At 41.5% G+C, this 20,051-nt stretch overlaps 1 protein-coding gene across 2 annotated transcripts in view; it reads left to right on the top strand.

Annotated features, from left to right (window-relative positions):
- gramd4a (GRAM domain containing 4a) overlaps positions 1 to 20,051 on the top strand; it is a 41,837-nt gene that overhangs the window by 9,064 nt on the left and 12,722 nt on the right. For both annotated transcript variants that reach the window (XM_061067500.1, XM_061067492.1), the window contains exons 3-4: positions 4,055 to 4,175; positions 18,530 to 18,650. In XM_061067500.1, coding sequence (XP_060923483.1) covers positions 4,055 to 4,175; positions 18,530 to 18,650 — 242 coding nt within the window. The remainder of the gene's footprint in view (positions 1 to 4,054; positions 4,176 to 18,529; positions 18,651 to 20,051) is intronic.

Here is a 20,051-nt window from a genome sequence, read left to right as displayed (position 1 = left end):
GAAGGCTTGTTATGATAAAGAAAAATGGTAGCGATAAAAAAATGTCAATGGTGGCAACCAGCCACAGATATGAACAGAAATAGCCATGGTGAGATAAACAGATATTGCATAGCAGGAAGGGAATGACAAATAGAGGGAAAGAACAGATGAAAGCAGGGAAAGGGATAAAGGGTGCCAGAGGACAGGAGGGTAGCCTCAGAAGAGTGGACTCTGTGATGTCTAGAAGGGAGGAGATGGACAGGATGGAGAGGAAATGATTAGAAAAGACGATCCAGATAACGTTTTCTGATATTTCCTCTACCCGCGCTTAATACTATTCATCTTTCATGAAATCTGCAGCTTGCTCTCGTCCTCGTGGATGACTACAAAAGCCAGCATTGTCATCATCATCATGCACATGCAATGAAAGGAAGACACCAGAGTCAAAAATATCTGATGCAGCCTTTGTATTTGTGGGTTTTCCTGCACTCTGTTGAAATCTGCTCGAGCCCTGCTGTCAATTCAGTGGTACTGAGTGAAATAGACAAATATGCCTTTAAACCACAAAAGGCCTCATCTTACCCACAAAAGGATAAAGTTAAACTGAAGATTTTTTTTACTTGGTTTTAAAGCAATAGCAGGATATATTGATGTTGTGATCTGCAGACTATGTGACATGCGTGTCTGCATTTGCACTTGAGTTTCCCTCTGTCCACCAGAGTGACTGTGAGCTGGTGTTTTCATGTCTGTACGTGCACTGGTGTTTGGCTGCATGATTACCAGCCCACCGGGAAAGCATCGCCCACATAACGGCAGTGATGAGTCACACTGTGAAGCCCCGAAATAGACCATGCTAGCTGTTATCCCTGCTGGGACACAAACACTCACACAAACGTTCACATGCACACACAAAGCATGCTGTTGCATCCAGTATCCCAGAGATGCCACTGCTTTGGTGGAGATTTCATCTTTCCTGCATATTGCCCTTCATAGATCCCCGGTCCCTCAGAGTAGATGGATGGGCCTTTGTACTTCCACTCATCCTAATTCGATGACTATCTCTCCTGTAGCCAGATCACACCACATGACCTGGGTCCTAAGCTCACCTTCATTACCTCATCTGTTTACAAGAGGACACGCTGTGCCCTTGGGCTGCAGAAACATGAAGAGAGACTTTATGACAAACTAGCTTGTGTCATCCATACTAAGTAGGTAGAATGTCATCAAGCAGATGGTGTTCAGTCCTTGCACAAGCGACTGCACACGACCTGCATCACTTTCCCTGCTGATCAGATGGCTCCCTCCCTGCATCTGACTATTTAAATTATATCTAAAGAATACAGTGTTGTGTTGCAGGTAGAGAAAACGAAACATACTCGCACATTCATTTCATCAATATATATGAAGAAAGGTGTGTGGTTTCACAGGCAGGGGGAAAAAAAGAAACCAGAAAGGACAACTGAGATAATTTCATCTGTCAAGTTGAGTGTAACCGTATAATTATCTGTTACACTAACAGCATTTTCAGCGGATAATTTATCATCGTATCATCTGGCTTGATTTGTTTTTTTTCTCAATAAATCCCTCATTGATTTGACAGCAGGTGTCATAAAGGCCTAATATTTAGAGATTATAGTCACTGATTCTTTTCTTTACCTCAACAGCTCTTTTCTTTTTCTCTTAAAGGTGTTGCCACCTCATCTCACAAAATGCATTCACAACTATTGCTATTGCTTGGGACAAGCCAGATTGGATATCACTGACCAAAACAACACTGCCACACTTGGAGAAGGTCTCCAGAGATATTTGTGTTTACGTGCAGAACAAGGCCTTGACAATAACACCTTCTGTTTTTTTAACTTGCACACCAAACCTCATGAGAGAGTTGCAGGCTCAAAAAGCACAACAGAGAAGTGTGAGAACCTGTAAACGCATTTGATTTCCTTGTGGCTGCTCTCTACGATAAACCAGATACTTCTGTACCACTTATGTGCTGAGGTACACCACGTAACCTGTGCACAATGTCCTTCTTCAGGCTGAGTATGGTGCTATATTAATGTGCTCACAAAATTTAAAGCCTGGGAAAATATGACCTCAAAGCTGAGCATAGATAGGGGAGGAATGGAATGAGGGGGGAATATGGATGAGATGAGAAGTAGGAGTTTGAGCAGTATGTTTTGGATCAGTCGGTGTAAGTCTCGAAGCAAAAAGCTTCTAAAAACCTAAAATTTGACTGAGTTCATCAAGCTTATTGCACAGAGGCACAAAAGAACAGTGACAGGATGAGAGGCAGGAGATCCATAAGAAGAGATGCAATTCAGAGCAGTGTTCACAGTGAGCTGAGTGTAGAAACTAGAGAGAGAGGAGTTACTGAGAAAAATCTTTCCGACAAACCAGAAATATTGTTTAGTCTTAAGGAAAAGTAGCTTCTTCTCTGTTAAATTTTTTTTGACTTATCACATGCTAAGTTAAAGGATACAATTTTTTGACTCCTATTCCAGTTAAACATGAGTGTGTCTTTTTTAATTCATGTCTCTGTTGGTACACTATTGATTGTATTTCTCTGGGAGCTGTGGATTGGGGATTATTTGCAATTCAGATTCACAGTCCTGTTGCAGAAAATGTTTCTGGCAACATCTGTCCACCTCTGTTCTACACCACAGAGAGGAACTTCCTTTCTTGCTCACTGACCTTATGTGGACTTTCAAATGATTGGAGGATGACTGAATGCAGTTGTTGTTCATATCTGACGCGTTACGGATTTCATAAAGAGTATTTGCTTAAAAAATTGTGTTAAAATAGTCGTAGAAGAGACAGTGTTTTTTAACCAGCAGGACAACGTCTCATTCCTCCACGCTCGTGAAAGAGTGAAAGGGGGAACACTATAATTAATCGGCCGATAATCGCCCTGGGTGACGTCATGGCTTGACCTACTTTTGAGGACGAGGACGCTCTGACCGATTATAAAATTAGGCACATGAAGTAGTGCTGATTCGTCATTTACTCAAATACAAAGCTGTCAAAATTCGAACCAAAGACCAGAGTAGAGCGCCCCCTCCATTTCTGCCTTTCTTGCTTTCTTTTTCGTTTCATCACACTGTCTCCATTCAATTCACACAAACTGTCGCTGTCCCCTTTCTCTTCTCCATGACACACTTCCAAAAGAAGCTCTCGTTTGTTTTCTCTATTCTGAGACACTCTCCTTCTCTCCATCCCACCTGCCTTGTTGGTTTCTGGCTCCTTCTCAAAACACTTTTTCTTTTTGGGGTCACTTCCAGGTTTGTGCTATCTCTCTCTCATTCTCTTTCTCCATCACTCCCTCTCTCTTTCTCGCAGAGAGCACATCAGCTAAAGATATTGCGGTATTCAGACACACACTCACACACCATGCTGGTTGCAGGCTGGGAGAAGCTGCTGCAGCCTCTGTGTGTGTGTGTGTGTTTGCCTCTTAAAGGTCCCTTGCTCTTGCCTAGCACTGATGCTGCTCAACCTGCAGAGCTCATCATCCTGCTAACACTGCCACCTCTCCTCTCGTTCTCTCCTCTTTTCTCCCCCCTCCGTTATCCACTCACCGCTAATACCTCACACTTCTCCCTCGTTCCCCTCTTCTCTCATGCGGTCGTCATCTCTCATCCGTTTGACTTTGACTCACCTACACACACGTTGTGCCGCTAGTTGTGTGTTTGTGTCCGCGCGAAAGCCCTTAGTCAGGGGAGTGTGAGTCATCAGTGTTGCTGCTGTCGGAAGAGAGGGAATATCCTCTTTTTTTTTTTTTCTCCTCCTCTGATCTCACTCCTGCTGGACCTAAACCGGGAGAGGAAACATTACCGTGAGTCATGGGCAGGGCTCAAGTGTGTGCCTGCGTGCACGTGTGTTAGATCAGCTGGGATATTCCTGCTTGTGCTTGCAATTCTATAACCAAACATGTTTTTTTTTTCTTCTCTGTTTGTGAATGCAACCGTTTGTGTGTGCGCATGGGTCCATGTATGTATGTATGTATTTATGTATGTATGCGTGTTTGTGCTCTATGCATAAATGTGTATGTATGCGTGTGTGTGCATGTGTGCGTGCACAGGCAGGTTCAGGGTCTCCCAACATGGCTGCGGCCATCCAGGAGTTCCAGAGGTCAGAGTCAGACCGACTGAATGAAGTCAAAGGTCACCTGGAAATTGCCTTACTGGAGAAACATTTCTTGCGTGAGTACGCACACACACACAGATGCTGTTTCCATATCTTTGTGATTAACACACATGTGGCTGAACATGCTAAAAAGACATGTTAGTGTCCCTGCTGTTGCAGTGGAGGGTCAGTAGAGTGTCTTGCCTGTTAGACCAAATGATTGCTGGAAGACCATTTGGTACGTTATACCTTTCAGTAAGAAATTCGAGTCTGTGTTGTCCGGTGGAGATTTCCCACTGTGTCTAAGTTTGGTGAGAGATTGTCGCTTTCTACAGAGCGCCCGTGGTTAGCTCCCAGAGAGTGGCCTTGATCTAGTGTCATTCAGCTCCTTGTAATAAACAACACATAGATGGTGAGCAAGAAATCAACAGAATGAGGAAAAAGTCAGAGTTGTAACAGGGACTATTTATATCGTGGAGATGCTGCCTCTTTCAACCTCTTATCTGCAGTCGCTTTCCCATACAATTTATTCTACTCTTAAATAGTGAATGAAGGAAGCCTTTCTCTTATAGATGAAAAGATCCAGTTAAACTGGGTTGTAGCTGAAATGAAAATCTCTCCCTGACATGCCGGCACTTCCTGATGTCTATCGAACTTTAAGCATCTCGTGATATCAGTCTGCTTTGTGGTTTCACAGTTTGGCAGGAGGTGGGTTTTGTGCTTTGCTCTTGGTTGCCGCGTGCAACTTGACTCTAGCAAAAAACTCAAAAGGCTTACATTTTCTTCTTTGTTCTAGTGCAAACACTGTCAGTCAAACGCTTAAATTCAAGTGTTTTATTCTGTCTTATCTTTTTCAAGCGAAGAGTTTTTAAGAGTAAACACAGAAAGCTGCATGGACTTAGCTTATCTAATCTGATGTTTACAATTGGGTATGAAGAGTAGAAGTAACATCCTGTTTTGGTAGTTATAGGTTAGCAACCCTGAAATTGCAGAGGAAGAGTAATGGAAGCAAGCAGCTGCTGAGCATATGTTCATCAATTTAACATGTTTCACCAGAGAGGACTCACTGTGAGGGAAGCATGCATGAAGCAGCACTGCATCCTCAATTACCCTACAAACCTTTCTGTTTATTCATTTTCTTTTTCTTTAATGCATATCATTATAATGTCTACAGGGACTGTGATGGAAAAACAATCATACCGAATTATTAACATAAATTAGGATGATGCCAACATAGTCTAACACAATATAAGCCAGGTTCTATTACTTTACAACTACTTACTTTACTTAAATAAATGAAACTAGTTCTGAGCTTTAAAAAAAAAAAGATTTACATCTTCAATAGGAACCCGAGGCCTTGGTGCCCAGTGTCAAAAAAAGGGATGAGAAGTCAAAAAGCCACACAGATTTATGTATTTTTGATTTTGGACTAAAAAATGTGTCTAAAATGAGAAATTAAATAATACCTGCCTTAAGTCATCAGGATGATGGCCGATCCAGATGACTCCTTTCTGTGTATATTTTCAGTCACAAGAAGAATCACATTTATCTTTTCATGCTGTTTTGTGTAAGCACCAATTTCCAAGGGTCCTAAAATGAGAAATTAAATAATACCTGCCTTAAACTCTTTTACACAGAGCTTCTAACTGCATCCAAATTAAGACTGATATTCGTGCTGACTAGTACAAGGAGTCAATATTTAGAATCCTGCCCCTACTTAGGACCAGTACTGACACTGTATAATCAACAGTGACCACCTGTTCCTGTGGTTCAACGACCCATTGAAACATAGTACTATATTTGCAAGTACCACACAGAGGCAGTAGAATTTGAAACCAACCACCATTCCTAATGGTAAGAAAGAACTTTTCCAGCTTCCTGCAGCAAACTGCTGTGAATCTGCTGATACATTTTCAGTGTAGTTTCAGGGTGTACTTGTCAATACTTGCAAAGTGAAAGTAACTGTATAATGACAGAGATAAACTGAGGGTTGAAGATGTGATGGATTATCTGTCGCTGGTGGAGGAACGAATGGGTGATGCAGAGGCAGGGAGAAAAGAGGGGAAACAAACTGTATGATGCTCATCCCTAGTCCAACCCCTCAACCCGCACACATTTCCAGTGCAGCACGTTGTCAGCCGTGTGGCGTGTAGAGTGTATGTGAAAGAGAACACCTCAGGCTATGTCCTCCCTCATAATGCCTGTGCCTGAGTTAAAAGGGCGGAATCCATTGTCACATTGTCCGGCAGCTAGCTAGACTAGACCCTCCTTCCTTCCTGTTGCCCTTTCCTTGCCTCCTCCCATCTTTCTTCCCTCCCACCTTTTTCTTTTAAAGAATTCCTCCAGGGAACCCTTTGCCTTTTTCCCTCCATCCCGCTGAGCTGCTCTTTCAGAATCTGCCTGCCATTCTCTATTCCTCGTCTCTGGATCAGTCTCGACGCTCCCTCTCCTCATTTATCCTCTTCTCCTCCTTTTTCGTTCATCCTTTCCCTTTATGCTCCCTCTCCGTCAGACACAGTATCCTGAGGTTCCTCTAAGATCTGACAAACCCATGTGTTTGCACACAAAGCAGGTGAAACGGCTGCGACCGTTTCATGAGCTCAAAGAGTTACGAAGAGAAATGTCATCTTAGCGTTACCTAAGATGGCAGCCGCTTGGCATTTTCTGAGGGGATGAACCTTAATACACTTTGCCTTCTGTTGGTGATGGGGAAAGGGTAGTAGCACCTCGAGTAATTCTTTTTTTCTTTTCACATTATCTCAAGCTTTTTGTGGGTTTTTTTTTGTTGCTCCCAGTGATTTCTTGTAGACGCCTGATGCTTCACCCTGACCATCTCATTTTCTGCTTATCAATTTCTCTCATGCCTCTCAATCTCCTTTCCAATCTCTGCCCGGTGCAATTGTACTTCAGGGAACACTGAAGCATGGAAATCCATTAGCACCTAATGGAGTCCTAAGCTCCCTGCCCTGCACTCCAGTTACTGTGTATTCTATTTCTACCATTTTCCTTTGCACTGGCACTGTGCTTTGTGTAGTCATCGTGTAAGGAAAGCGTGGGCTGCCCAGTACAGCTAACTTCAGAACAACCTACACAAGTGTGCATTCATCGTGTCCTTAGTTATGTGTTGAGACCAGACGAACACAGACTTAAACACTCGTATACAGTTTGTCATTAGCTAGAGTTAATGAGATTATTGGGGGGAAACAAAAGAGTCCTTGTTGCAAAACTTAACTAGTTTATGTGTTGTGTAATGGGTTTATCTGATAATATAGGAACACAACATACTATTACATGAGAGAGCTAAATAGTTTGCTCAAAGGATGTAATGTAGAACCACAGTGTCTGACTCAAAGGGTAATTCTGCTTTATTTCAGTCTGGCACATTTACAACAATTGTGGATGTTGTATTATGGTTAACAACGTTTGCCCTTACCACCTCCACTGTAAGGACCCTGGGAAATTGGTGCTTACACAAAACAGCATGAAAAGATAAATGTGATTCTTCTTGTGACTGAAAATATACACAGAAAGGAGTCATCTGGATCGGCCATCATCCTGCATCTACAAATACATACACCCTAACCTTCTCACTCAAATGTCACATTCTATGATTAAACATATCTCTCGGCTAGCATAGTCATTTCAGCCCATAGCAGTCGCAGGAATATAACCAGATGCTTTTGATTATTCCTTCTGGGACAAACATGTGGTCTCTAACTCAGCTTTTTATGTGTTGTTGTGTTTTCTCCGGTAGATTTCGGGAAGGTAAAATATTGTATTCTTGTTAAACTGCTGGAGACATCAATTGTCAAATCAATGTCAATTTCTGGAAAAATAAGCTCCATTTCTCTGCAGCAAAGGTTTACTTCCGTACAACGGTGGCAGCACTGTGTTGTTTTTCTGTCTATCTCCTCTTCCCTTTGAGATGCATATACCTCACCCATCAAAGGGAAGTAGTCTATGGTTTTAGTCTCGACACTAGATTCAAACTAGTTAAGTACTTCTGTTTTTATCTTCAGTCATTGTTATTACATAAAAATCATATTTATTGGAGGGGTGCAACCGGTCGCCTTCAGCTCTTCATCAGTGTGGACGCTCATGACTTTTCTTTTAGTCATTGCAAAAATGTTAGATACATTTTGAGACGAGACGAGCATCACAATAGAAAGGCTAATATATCATTTTAAATGAAAAAAATTTGCTTTGATGCTGATTTCTCTAATGATGTAATAACATTTAACCCAAAGTAATATAGGCTTCTTGGATTTCTTGTTCACTTCCAGTGAACTAAGTCAAGGTGTTCTCTCTGTCTCTCTCTCTCTCTCTCCCCCTCCCTCCCTCTGACTTCTATCTTTTTGCTGCCTGAAATAAAGCTGGGGCCCCCGCATATGCTAAAACAAGCACACCGCTTAAGTATATTGTCTACTGCCTTCACAGGAGGCGTGACTTTCCATTCCAGATGGTGCGGGAGTGTTTGTGTCTCTGTTTATGTGTGTTTGGTGTGAATACACCGACCCATGTCTTTTCTTTGGCTTCTGTTGTGATTGTCCCATGCTATTCCGAAGGCTATTTATTGGTTAATTTGTAACCATGAACGTGTGCGCACATAGAAGGAGCATTAAACACATACACACACACACACACGCACGCACGCACGCACGCGCGCGCGCGCACAAACACATGCACACACGGTAGTGATTCCCTTCTGCCATGTTACGCTTGTGCCTCCTTCCTGTCTTCTCTTTTCCTTTTCGGTTCCCCTGGTTCTCATCTATTCCCTTCCTCTAATCTACTCCCTTAAGTAATTTCTTTTTTCTCCCTGGGTCGTGAGTATGCACACACACATCCTATAACAAACTATTTTCATTAGTTTAAAGGGCCGGCAGTGTGCTCTCTTTCTTATTTTCTTCATTATGAATTCATACATAAATATTGATATTCACCTTGTTCAAATGAATTGTTGCAGTCATTTGTCTGAGTGTTGGTTTTATCAAATCATTAAAAACTGAATTTATTACATACCCTTATTGTTTGCGATACAATTTAACTTAAGAAATTACATTTGGAAAATGTCTTCAGGAGCTTTGTTCTGGTCACACATGCAGGATAATCCGCAGACCTAGAGAGAGAATTGCAGCTCCTGATAAACTGTCTGCAGTGAGGTATGGGGATTATCTTCTGAAACTGTACATGTTCTGTGTCAGCTGGTCTTTATCGTGTTACTGTGAGAATCAGAAGTGTGCAGTGTAGATTAATTTCATTATTTTGCAAGCTGGAATACATGCAAATGTTACCATGTTCTTGAAATTTAATAGTGGGATTAACGTGAGGTTGAATTCAACCTGGTGCTTAAGTCGTGTTGGAAACCGTAATGGCTGTATTTCACGTACGGTTGAACAATATAAATGTGCTAGCAGTACATGTGTACATAGTGTCTACACTATTTTTATTCTTTCTGTTAACATGAAAAGCAAACGGTTCTCATCAGGCAAGCAAACCTCAGATTAACACTGGCCCTGCTCTTTACGAATGCACTGTGTGTTGTCATCCCCCTGCTCCCCCGACCACCCAATGATGAGCTCCAAAAGTTAATCATCTGGAAAGACCCTCCCAAGTAATATTCCCACCAAGATTGGGAAAATCCTGTCATGTGTAGTTGAGTTATTTTGTACACACAGACAGGGGTTGAAAACAATACCCTGGAGATGCTGGTGCTCAGTGTAATAATCATTCAGTCAAACATCCCTCGATTATATGCGACTGTGCTGCTTCATCGTCTGTTATACAAACCCCCAGAGCTTTGACGGGTCGGAGCTTTATAGCAGCGGCCACAGAAGACACAGAAATGTAAATTATGCAAGTGTTTTACCATAAAAACTCCACAGTACTCCCCTCCTTGAGTGTGTATGTGTGTGGGTGTGTTTCTAAATTACCACGTTTTTTAATTGTATTTTTGTGAGCCTCTCAGTTTGCGTATACTACACACCAAGATTTATAACAGGCACTCTGAGAACGGTTTCCTTGAGAGATAACCCTGTGATAGTTCAGTCATAATTAAAGTAAGGTCAGAGGGATAGACATCTAGAATCTGTACCGTGGGTAACAAAGCTGAACTGAACCTTCCACCGGTGCTAACGTGGCAGAAGCCATGGCAGTGTGAAACACCTTATGTGCAGACTTAAAGTGCTTAGTTGTATTTCCTTCCTTTCTCTTTCTCCCCTGTATTTATTCTTATTCTCTTTCATTTCTATCTCTACACATCACTGCCTTTCTTCCTTTGTCCTTGTGGTTACCTCTAGCTTATTCTGTTAAGTACATTTTTCTACACTGCAAACCTCATTTGTACCTAGAGCTTGGGAGGCAAAAAGATAATTGCACAGTCGGACATTGTCTGTATAATAGCCAGTCTCTCCCTTAATTGTGGACTATTGGTTTTACTGTTACTAGTTCTGTGACATTTGAAAGAACTAATTGTGGATGTGTGTGTGTGTGGGGCATTCTGTTTGAGGTCGTGTGTTGAAGGTCAGTGCGAGGGATCAGGCCACGCTCAGTACTCTACAGTGACTGGCTGATCAATAGTGTCCTAGCTGCTGTCCTACTTCATACTGCAGGGGAACAGACACACACAGACACACACATACACACACACACCAACAAGCACAACCAAAAGCTAATGGATTCAGAGATGAGCTACAATAGGGCTGTAATGCAAATCCTTCTTTCACATTACCCTCTGGTACCGTGTAAACCCACTGGTAGTGGGAAGCCACCCAGACTCATAATTTCGGTGGCATATTTCAAACTGAAATAAGTATGTGTCTCGTTCCCTACTGACATAAAAAAATCATATGTTAGGAATTGTGAGCTATGCCTACTTAGTAGAGTGGTCCTGGCAGGTTGGACAAAAACTTTGAGATGATAATCGCATAAGGGTCGGGTTTGGTGATATTGGCTGGGGCTATTTGCTTGATAATTTTAAACTGCATGTGCCTGTAATCATGGAAACATTGAGCTCTGGTCAGGTTCAGTTGCAAAAAAAAACAGAATGCTTTTTGGGTGCAGGTCGGGCTTGGTTAATTTCTTTTTTGGGGCTGGACAGAAAACTGCAGCCCTAGCCGCACTTCATAAACCGATAGTCTGGACTATGGGTTTAAGTAGAGTTTGAAGGTTAGACCTCTCTGCTAACAGTATAGCAACTTTTCAAAATCTCTTAATTGCATCAGTTTTCAAGTTTTACCAGTGACTCAGTGGATATATTTTTGTTTTGATCAAATCTACCCTTTTTTCAAAATGGTTAAGCTAATCTCAAATATTTCCTGGCTACTGTGGAAGTAACATTTGGGACCAGTTTGGGAAAGAAACCGATATCGGTCTTTGTAATGTATGTTGATTACAATTTTCTTTTCAATTTCCTGATGTTAAAAAAATTCTGCTGTCAGCCGGAATAGACCATTTTCACGGCAGCCATTTTGAACAAGTGTTGCTTATTACATTATTTCAGCTTGTGCTCCATTTAGATAGAACCTCAATCAATGTGATTAGTTACACTTGTGTTTACCTAATAATTCATGTCAAAATGGCTGCTGTGAATATATGGGTATTGTAGCAGCCCTGAAAACATCTTGCCATGATCCAAACATTTCTGCATTTGTTAATTATCTGCCATAGGATATGTAGCAAGAATGCTGATTACATAAGATGAATACTAAGAAAATTATACTGAACAAGCTTATGAATGCATTAATTTAAAAGTACAATACGAAAGACATTTATTTCAGTACTGGGTGTAATTATTACTTGGGTCCTGGAGAGTACGTCTACAGTGAAGAATGGAAGCAACTGGAAATTCATTTTTTTGTTCTTTGAGCTAATTATCTGTGATTGAGTATTCTATGGGACAGTGCCTCATTACTCATACTTGTACTCTGGTGGTGATGATGATTCATTCTACCTCTAAATAGGCAGCTCCAGTACATGCTGCAAGTTAATGAAGACATCATGCTCAGTGCTAAAGAGACGTCTGTCAGTGCTGAGCTCTGCTCCCCAGGAAATTACGAGGCAGAATGGTTTCCTGACAGAAGCAGAGGTTTCTGTAATTAGATTATTGAGATTGTTGAATAGAACCAAAATTCATGTAAGTACCATATTAATGTCGATATTTAATTTAACATAAGTTAAGACGCGGCAGCAGTGATAAGTCGTCATTTGTTTGCTGCAGCAGAGCATGTGGGATTGCAACAGGTGGTCATGTGGGTAGAGAGACTTAAATCCTGAGTAAAAAACTCTCAAACTCTGTTTTGAGCAGGCAGCATGACCAGAAATGAACGTACTGTACTGTACGTTCTGTCTGTGTTTTTAAGCAAGACATTGAAGTTTCACTGGACAAAAGCAGGGAAGTTTCTCACATCAGTTGCCTGAATTTACTGGCAAAAACCGTGGAGATGTCTTTTGTTTTGTTTATCTTACGGTTTCCGTGACACCGCTTGGTTCCCAGTGCTGGGCGGAGACTGCGCTGCCTTGACCAGATAACAATGACGTAATGAAATCTATGATGTGATTACTGTTCTCCCAACAAGCAGATGCTATGCTCCCTGCTGAAGCAACATTGGATTATGGAACTTGTTGATCTGGATTATTAATGGCATGTTTATTTCACATTCACTAGTAAATATTTGAGCATGAACACAACAAAGACCGCAACAAAAGAGAGCGCGAGGAGGCAGACTTATTGTTAGTTCCCTCTCACACACACAGCCTGTCAAGGAGTCTGGCTCTGCTCCATGTGAACGAGAGGTCAGTGAAGACACCATGCACAAGACAGAAAGCCTATTGTTTTGATGTTGAGGGAGGAGTGTCAAGTTTGAGATGTAGCCATAAAGTCAGGATAATGTTGGAAAAGTGAATCAAGTGAGTGAAATTTAGGTCACTCAAAGATAACAAGGCCAGGGTGGAAGGAGGCCACTGAGCGGACAGAGGATTCAAAAGACACAGGACAAAAGGAAGACAAAGTACAGGACTAACCTTGTTCATGTCTGATGAGAAACAGGAATATGAATGAAATATTCTAATGGCAGCTAACATCATAATCAAAATAAAGTCTAATTCAGATAGGGGTCATTAATCCGAATATTGCTGTCCATGTAAACATGGTCACTGGCAATCCCTTAAAAACATTAAACAAATTTTATGGTTGTGACACATGCAGAATGAGAATGAACAGATTCAGTGTCTAGGGCATAGGTCAATTTGAAAGAGCGTGAAGTAACAACACAAATTATGTTTCGGTTTAGATTAGTGGGTAGATTAAGTCTGTCCTCTAATTTGCAAATACAGTTTAGGCTTTCCTCAAACCCTCCACTTTTCAGTGCTGGCTTCATATTGTTTTCTAAACTTTATCATCTGCTCCTTTTCTTTTTAATGGTTAGTGTCTTGAATGGTGTATTGTCATTTGCTGATTGGCTTTGACAAACACTGTGGTGAGTGGTAACAATGTGAAGCCAACATGAAGTGGCTGATTCTCTCTCTCTTTCTCTCTCTCTCTCTCTCTCTCTCACTCTCTCTGACTGCCACCCCCCTCACCCCCATGTGCCCCCACCTTCCTTCAATGAAAGGAGCTATTGTCTCTGGCCTGGATTGAAAAACCCTCACAGTACTTTTCCTTTGAGCTCTTTAAAACTTTGTCCGTTCAGATGAAAAGTAATTTGCTTTGCTTGCGCACGTACAGTAACTCATGCATGCTCACGCTGCTGCACACAAATGTGAACACGCACAAACTAGAACACAATAGACACATACCTCCTGCTCACAAATGCAGTGCGGATAAAAGCAGTCACATATACCCGTACTGACACATGAACATGCATGATGCGCGTGTCAGACGGCTCCTTGTGTACACAGAAATCTCAGATTCCAGGCCCTCTTATCCGCTGGCCTCCAAGCAAAGCCCCACCTCTTCCTACCTCCTGTGCCCTCCTATTTCTTCACACTCATACAGGCTCTGGTCACTGACCGCTCTGTGTAGAGGCCTGTCAAAATATTCACAGAGTAGCCTGTCCTTGATCTGTGCTTTGTCTCTGGATTGGACAAGTAAACATGGAGCATAAACCTAAACTTTGATGAGCTTTGAGGAGTATTGAGGTCATAAGGAAGCAGATGGTGCAATACAAGCTGGGTCAGACCTGGAGATCCTGCAGCCGTGGCTCGATATCAAGAGAGGACCAAGGCAGCCACTCTGCCGACCCGATCTTATTCGAGCTTCCCAGGAACAGATCGACCGCAGAGACCAATGGATTTATGCAGAATGGAGGATTTAACCGTTGACAGCTTCGAGCTGCTGTACAGCGGAGCCGTCGATAAGATTAAAAGCCATAAAAGTAACCTCAACCTCAGTAAGTTTCATCAGCTTCAGCATCAGGAATTCATCGTAAACTTGTAAACTTGAATAAGGTAACTTATTAGGTAACACTGCACTGCTTCAAACTACTACTACAAACTAACTTCATCTTGATTTAATCACTCAAATGAACCTCATGTCAGCAGGTACCGTAGACATAGCAAGAATTTGATAACATCGTCTCTACTGGAAAGACATTATCAATTTTAACAAGTGGTTAACCTTAACTCATCTGTCAAAATGAATACAGAAACTCAACCTCACCTTGTGATAGCAAATGCAAAAACACTGTATAATTCAGCTGATACAATTTTAAGGAGGATCAAAGAAACTATCAATCTTTTTTGAAACACTACTTTATCTTTGCAACATCAGTTGGAGTGTGTTAATGTGAATGATTGTGCTTTACGTTTGCATAAGCAGTATTAAACATACCTCTGTTTTATCTCTCTGTATTTAATCTTGGCAAGCAAATATCTAGAAGTGTGACCTCATAGATTACATTGAAGGGGACAGTAGATATAGTATTTGCATTGTATATCTGAAAGATGGAAACAGGTCAGATATGGTGACGTGATCACCACTTGTCAGACTAAACGTAAAATCCGGTGTTGCAATATTTACACGGTTTATCCAACCTTTTCTCACCCTATCAGCACCATTTGTGTTTAGATTTTATGGATTGGAGAATACATTGATACAAATATTCCTAATGTAGGCCTAATTAGAGCAACCAGAGCTAAATTTAATAGCTGAGTACGGGCACATGTACATGTTTTCACTTTGGCATATTACGGCCATTTATCCCTCTTTTAAATCCAATATCCAACAAAATAAAGTGTGTAAAAAAGTGAAGGGCTCTGTACACTCTGAACACACTGTATATAGAAGATAGATTAATTTTAGAAGCAGAGCGAGCGTGTTGACAGAATTATTTATAGTCTATCTGATGTAGAGGGCCTCTGTGAAACAGAAAAATGATTGTACTCTCTCTGTTTGTCGCACATAGCATATTTGTGCCATGCTGTATCACACAGACAGAGCCCCACGCCTAATACAATGTTATGGGTGCTTGGAATGAGGAGTCTCTTTTTCTGGTGTTAGGAAGGATAGAAGCTATACGTCTCAATTCAGCAGCTGCATCCTGCGGAGGACACGCTGTACATTACTGACGCTGCCCGCATAAACCGCGTTGGTCACCAGCTTGTCCTGCCGTTACAGCCGTGGCCTAGCAACAAAGCTACGGATTAAAATGTTTTTTTAACATGTTTGTACACCCATCGGTTGAGTACTTACATTAAAAAATATGATCTGCTGATGCTTTTTGCTGCCATTACCTCTTTGAACAACAGTTAGTCACTGAAGTGCAATGCATCATGGGATATGTTTGGCCGGTAAGGATCTACCTTTTGGAGCCTTCGCTGCTCGGGGCTGGAAGGACACATTTGGAGGAGCTTGCGTTTTGGGACAGCCTAGTCGCACCTCTGTGATGCAATCGTCTATGAATACAGTAGACAAAGGATGCAGCTCCTAATTTGGGACACAGCTATAGTTAGTGTGGAAGGAAGGAACTGGGAAGAGGGGGAGGCTGGAGAAAGGCCAAAGGAGTTGTAGAGGATCCTATACAGGGAATGATAGGAATGATAGGAATGATAACACACGGAAAAGGAAGGGAGTTACTGTGTGGTTAAAAGAGTGGAGAGGATCTGGTATGAAGTATGAATACAGTTTAGCCATTACAGAGCAGCATTAGAAATGAATACAAAAAAATATTATTGTAAATCATAAATTAGGATTATAATAAAATGGTGCTACATATCTTTTTCATCTAAACCACATCAAACTGCAGTTTAATGTAATCTTAGCTTCTTTCTGCTCATTGTTTTGGTTGAGTCTTACTGCTCTCGTCAACATGATTTCCATACTAAGCTAGTTACCAGCACCAAACAGCTAATGGACACAGTTAGCTGCTAGCTTGTGATCATAGTGTAGCATTTAGCTGCTATTATGCAGATGTTGTCCTCAGGAGCTCGTGGAAGCTTAATTTTATTGTTTAATGTTTTTCCATATTTGCTGGATCTATAAGTCTGAATTATTTTGCTAAACTGTTCGCCATATCGACTTATAAGGCTATAACGTGACATAGATGTGTTAAGGGCATTTTCTACCCTTGCTTGGTCTGGACTTTTTGAATGAAAGTTTATCCTGATCCAGGTGTGGAAGGTGCCTCAGAGCACAGTCCAGACCAAGAGACCAAAATGAAAAAGGTGGTCTCTGTCCAGATCAAATTGAACCACGGTTCGGTTCATTTGCAATGTGAAAAGACTTTTTTGAATAGTTTTGAATTTCAAACTAATGCAGGATGTTGACACAATTAAACAATAGAGGAAGAAAAAGAAGCAAAAGTAACTTTAAGAATAGGTTGCAAAATTCACCTTAGACAATACATGAGAGTCAAGGACATTCATTTGGTGCGTTCGAGCTAGTGTGGAGTTCTCCACCTGAAGTAGTGATACCATTAAATTATAGTGGCAGCAAAGTGAACCAATTGATTCATTTTCTCCATTAAATGGAAAGATAACTACCTGCTGAACTGACAACACACCAGCATCGGTGGCACACGGTTCGACAAACCAATCAACCAATGCACCCCCAGAAGTACAATGTGAAACCAAAACTGACCAGACAAAATGTAAACAATGTAACACAAACATGAAGCCTGTTTCGGACTTACAGGTGTCAAGTGATGTTGCTGTTAATCCTTGCTCTGTAAACTTCTGATCTAGTTTTATCTACACCACCCATGGTGCACTGCTGCTGCGGTTACCCATTTGACTAAAAGGTTTACAGTTGGCCTTGGATCTCCTGGCACAAGGTAGCCAGCGCTAAGCTGCTTAGCCCACAACAACCTTTGGCCAACCTCTGGCTTTCTGTGTCTCCTGCTTACAGACAGGCGCGCACACGCACACTGTTTCTTGTTTTCGAACATTAATACTGCACCTCTTTGTTATGTTGTCATATTACACAGAGGAAAAACCCATGTGATTTTTGTCTTAATGCCCCAATGCACATTGTTTTCAAAGGACAGAGCAAGCTGCTTTTGCGAACTACAAAAGAAGAATGTACTTATCAGGTACACTATATTTGATGAGAGGATACAGTATATGTCCCCTCTCAGTTGGAACACCCAGTGATGTGGCCGACGCTGAAGCTGCAGGAGGTGCTGGCAATGAATGTTTCATTAGCATTAATGGGAAGCGACACAAGAGGAGAGTGAGATATTAGATGAGGTGACGAGAAAGAAAGAAAGAGAATTTGCCAACAAAGTCCTTATAATACCAATCCCCTGCTGTGTGTGAGATGTAATGATCTCAGGGAAAGAGAGCGGGAGGACAAGGTGATGTTTATTTTCATTAGCAGGGGATGCACAATCTTTGCTTTTGTGTGTGTTGTCTTTGAGGTGGGAGAGATATTGATGTCCTAGTGTTACGATGCTTAATGTTCTTATAAATCCTCAGTATGATGTTTTTAAATTAAGAAATTTCAAATCAAAAGGTTCGGCTTCAAGTATTTTATATACACTCCTCTTCTTGTTTTTGTGCCTTTGGTTATATTCTACATGTTCTCCAACTTGTATTGCCTCCACCTCCTGCAATATTAATGTGTCCCTTTAGTCAGGGACAATAGACTGAGAGGAAACGCTGCTGATGTTGGTTTCAAAGCCCTGATACCTTATACCACTTAATGCTAGAAGCTGATTGACGAGGAGGGAGAGTAGGGGACAGGTGAAGGTGGTAAGGTGGATGGAGGGCGAGATGGAAAGAGAGACACACATAAGTTGAGGCAGATTTTTTAGATATCCTCTACTACTAGAGTTTTACTTCAGTCCTTAATCATAACTTGATTTGCTATTATTTACAATGTTGTGATGTTTAGGAACATTTTAAGTTGTCTTACCCCCAAAACACTTGTGTGGAGCCTCTTTCAGTTGTATTGTTTTCCTCTCCAAAAAATGTTTTGTTGTTTTTTTTCCCCCAGAGGAGGAGCTGAGGAAGCTGCGGGAAGAGACAAATGTGGACTCCCTGCGACAGGAGCTGGACAAGGAGCGAACCAAGAGGATAGACCTGGAGCAAAAGATGAATGAGGTGCTCAAGTCCAGGTATAACAGGAAGACTGAGACACACAGAGCTAAGTGCAATGACGTGGGAGATAGGAGATGAGGTTCAAATGTGTGAAGTGGGAAGTAATAACAAGGGAGAGACAGGAAATGATGACATCGCACTTCATAACATTTCATCTCAGACGGGTTTATAATGGGTCAAGTGCATATGTGTGTTTGTGTGTGTGTTAGTCCCAGTGCTGCCCAATGTTTCTGTTATAAATAGACGCCTCAGCAGCCTGGTAGGCATGGAATTCCACAAGGAGGTGTTTGTGCGCGTGTATGTTTCAAGTGAGATGATTGATAGAGTGAAAAAAAAACAAGAAACGAGTCACGCGCTGTGTGGGTCTCAAACTGCGCACTGTGACACTGTAGCTATGCTGGTGTCAGGGAAAACCTGTGTCCCCTGACACCAGCCAAGCCAACCTTAAACCCAGGGTGCACATCAACTGTGTGTGGGTGTGTGTGTGGTGTGTGCTTGTGAGATCAGATGATTCCTCCGTGGCTGCCAATGGGGAAATTCCACTGGTGCTCCTCAAGAGATTACCAGCAGAGAGGAACAGCCTCAAGAATGTCAAACCCTTCAGGATTTTGTTAAAGGGGAACTAATTTATGACAACCTCAATTATCATAATTTAGTCCGTTGTCAGGAGAGATGCATGCGAAGTTAACTGACTTTTAACATTACTTCTCTCACTAATATCCAAGCAGACCTTATAAAAGGCAGAAGAGTTGCTATGGGAACATATTTATCAGACATGGGATTCACCAGGAAGACTGTTACTTCAATATCGTAAGTAACTTGTTGCTTGTCTTAGGAGAATAATGAAGAAATTCACTATCAAAATTGTGATAAGTCATGGAAACAAGAAATACATTTACCTCTGCCAAGAAGAATGTGTTTTCACCCCTCTCTGTTAATTTGTAAGCAATATTATGCAAAAAATCCCTACTGGATAGATTGCTATGAATTTGGTGGAAGGATGAGTAATGCGTTTTTTGTTTACTTACTTTGGCATTTTCCCACATTTTCACAATTTTCCAAGGGAATAGTTCATAGATCTTGATAAAAAATAATCAGGTTCTTTAGAGGGACTGATATCTGTGAGTGTTTGAAATTTGTTGCAGCTTGATTGACTCCACAGGGACTGTTGGGCTTTAGAGGAGATATGAGTTCTGAGTACCACTCACACAGGCTGAAAATAAGTTACAGGTCACAGGTCACAGTTGAAAAGAGTCTCTCATACAATACAACCTCCTTACTGCATGTGAGCGAAATACTAAAGGGCCAGCCGACATCTTGGTGCCTGCCCTTTCTTTTACTCTTTGTTATGATTGTTCTATATATTAGTAACTTCACAAAGGTAGGGGACTGAAATAGCATCTCCTCATCCTCTATGT

This window comes from Limanda limanda, chromosome 1 (assembly GCF_963576545.1).
Source record: "Limanda limanda chromosome 1, fLimLim1.1, whole genome shotgun sequence".
NCBI lineage: Eukaryota > Metazoa > Chordata > Actinopteri > Pleuronectiformes > Pleuronectidae > Limanda > Limanda limanda.
The sequence above is the reverse complement of the archived record's forward strand: the minus strand, read 5'-3'. Positions and strand labels throughout refer to the sequence as shown.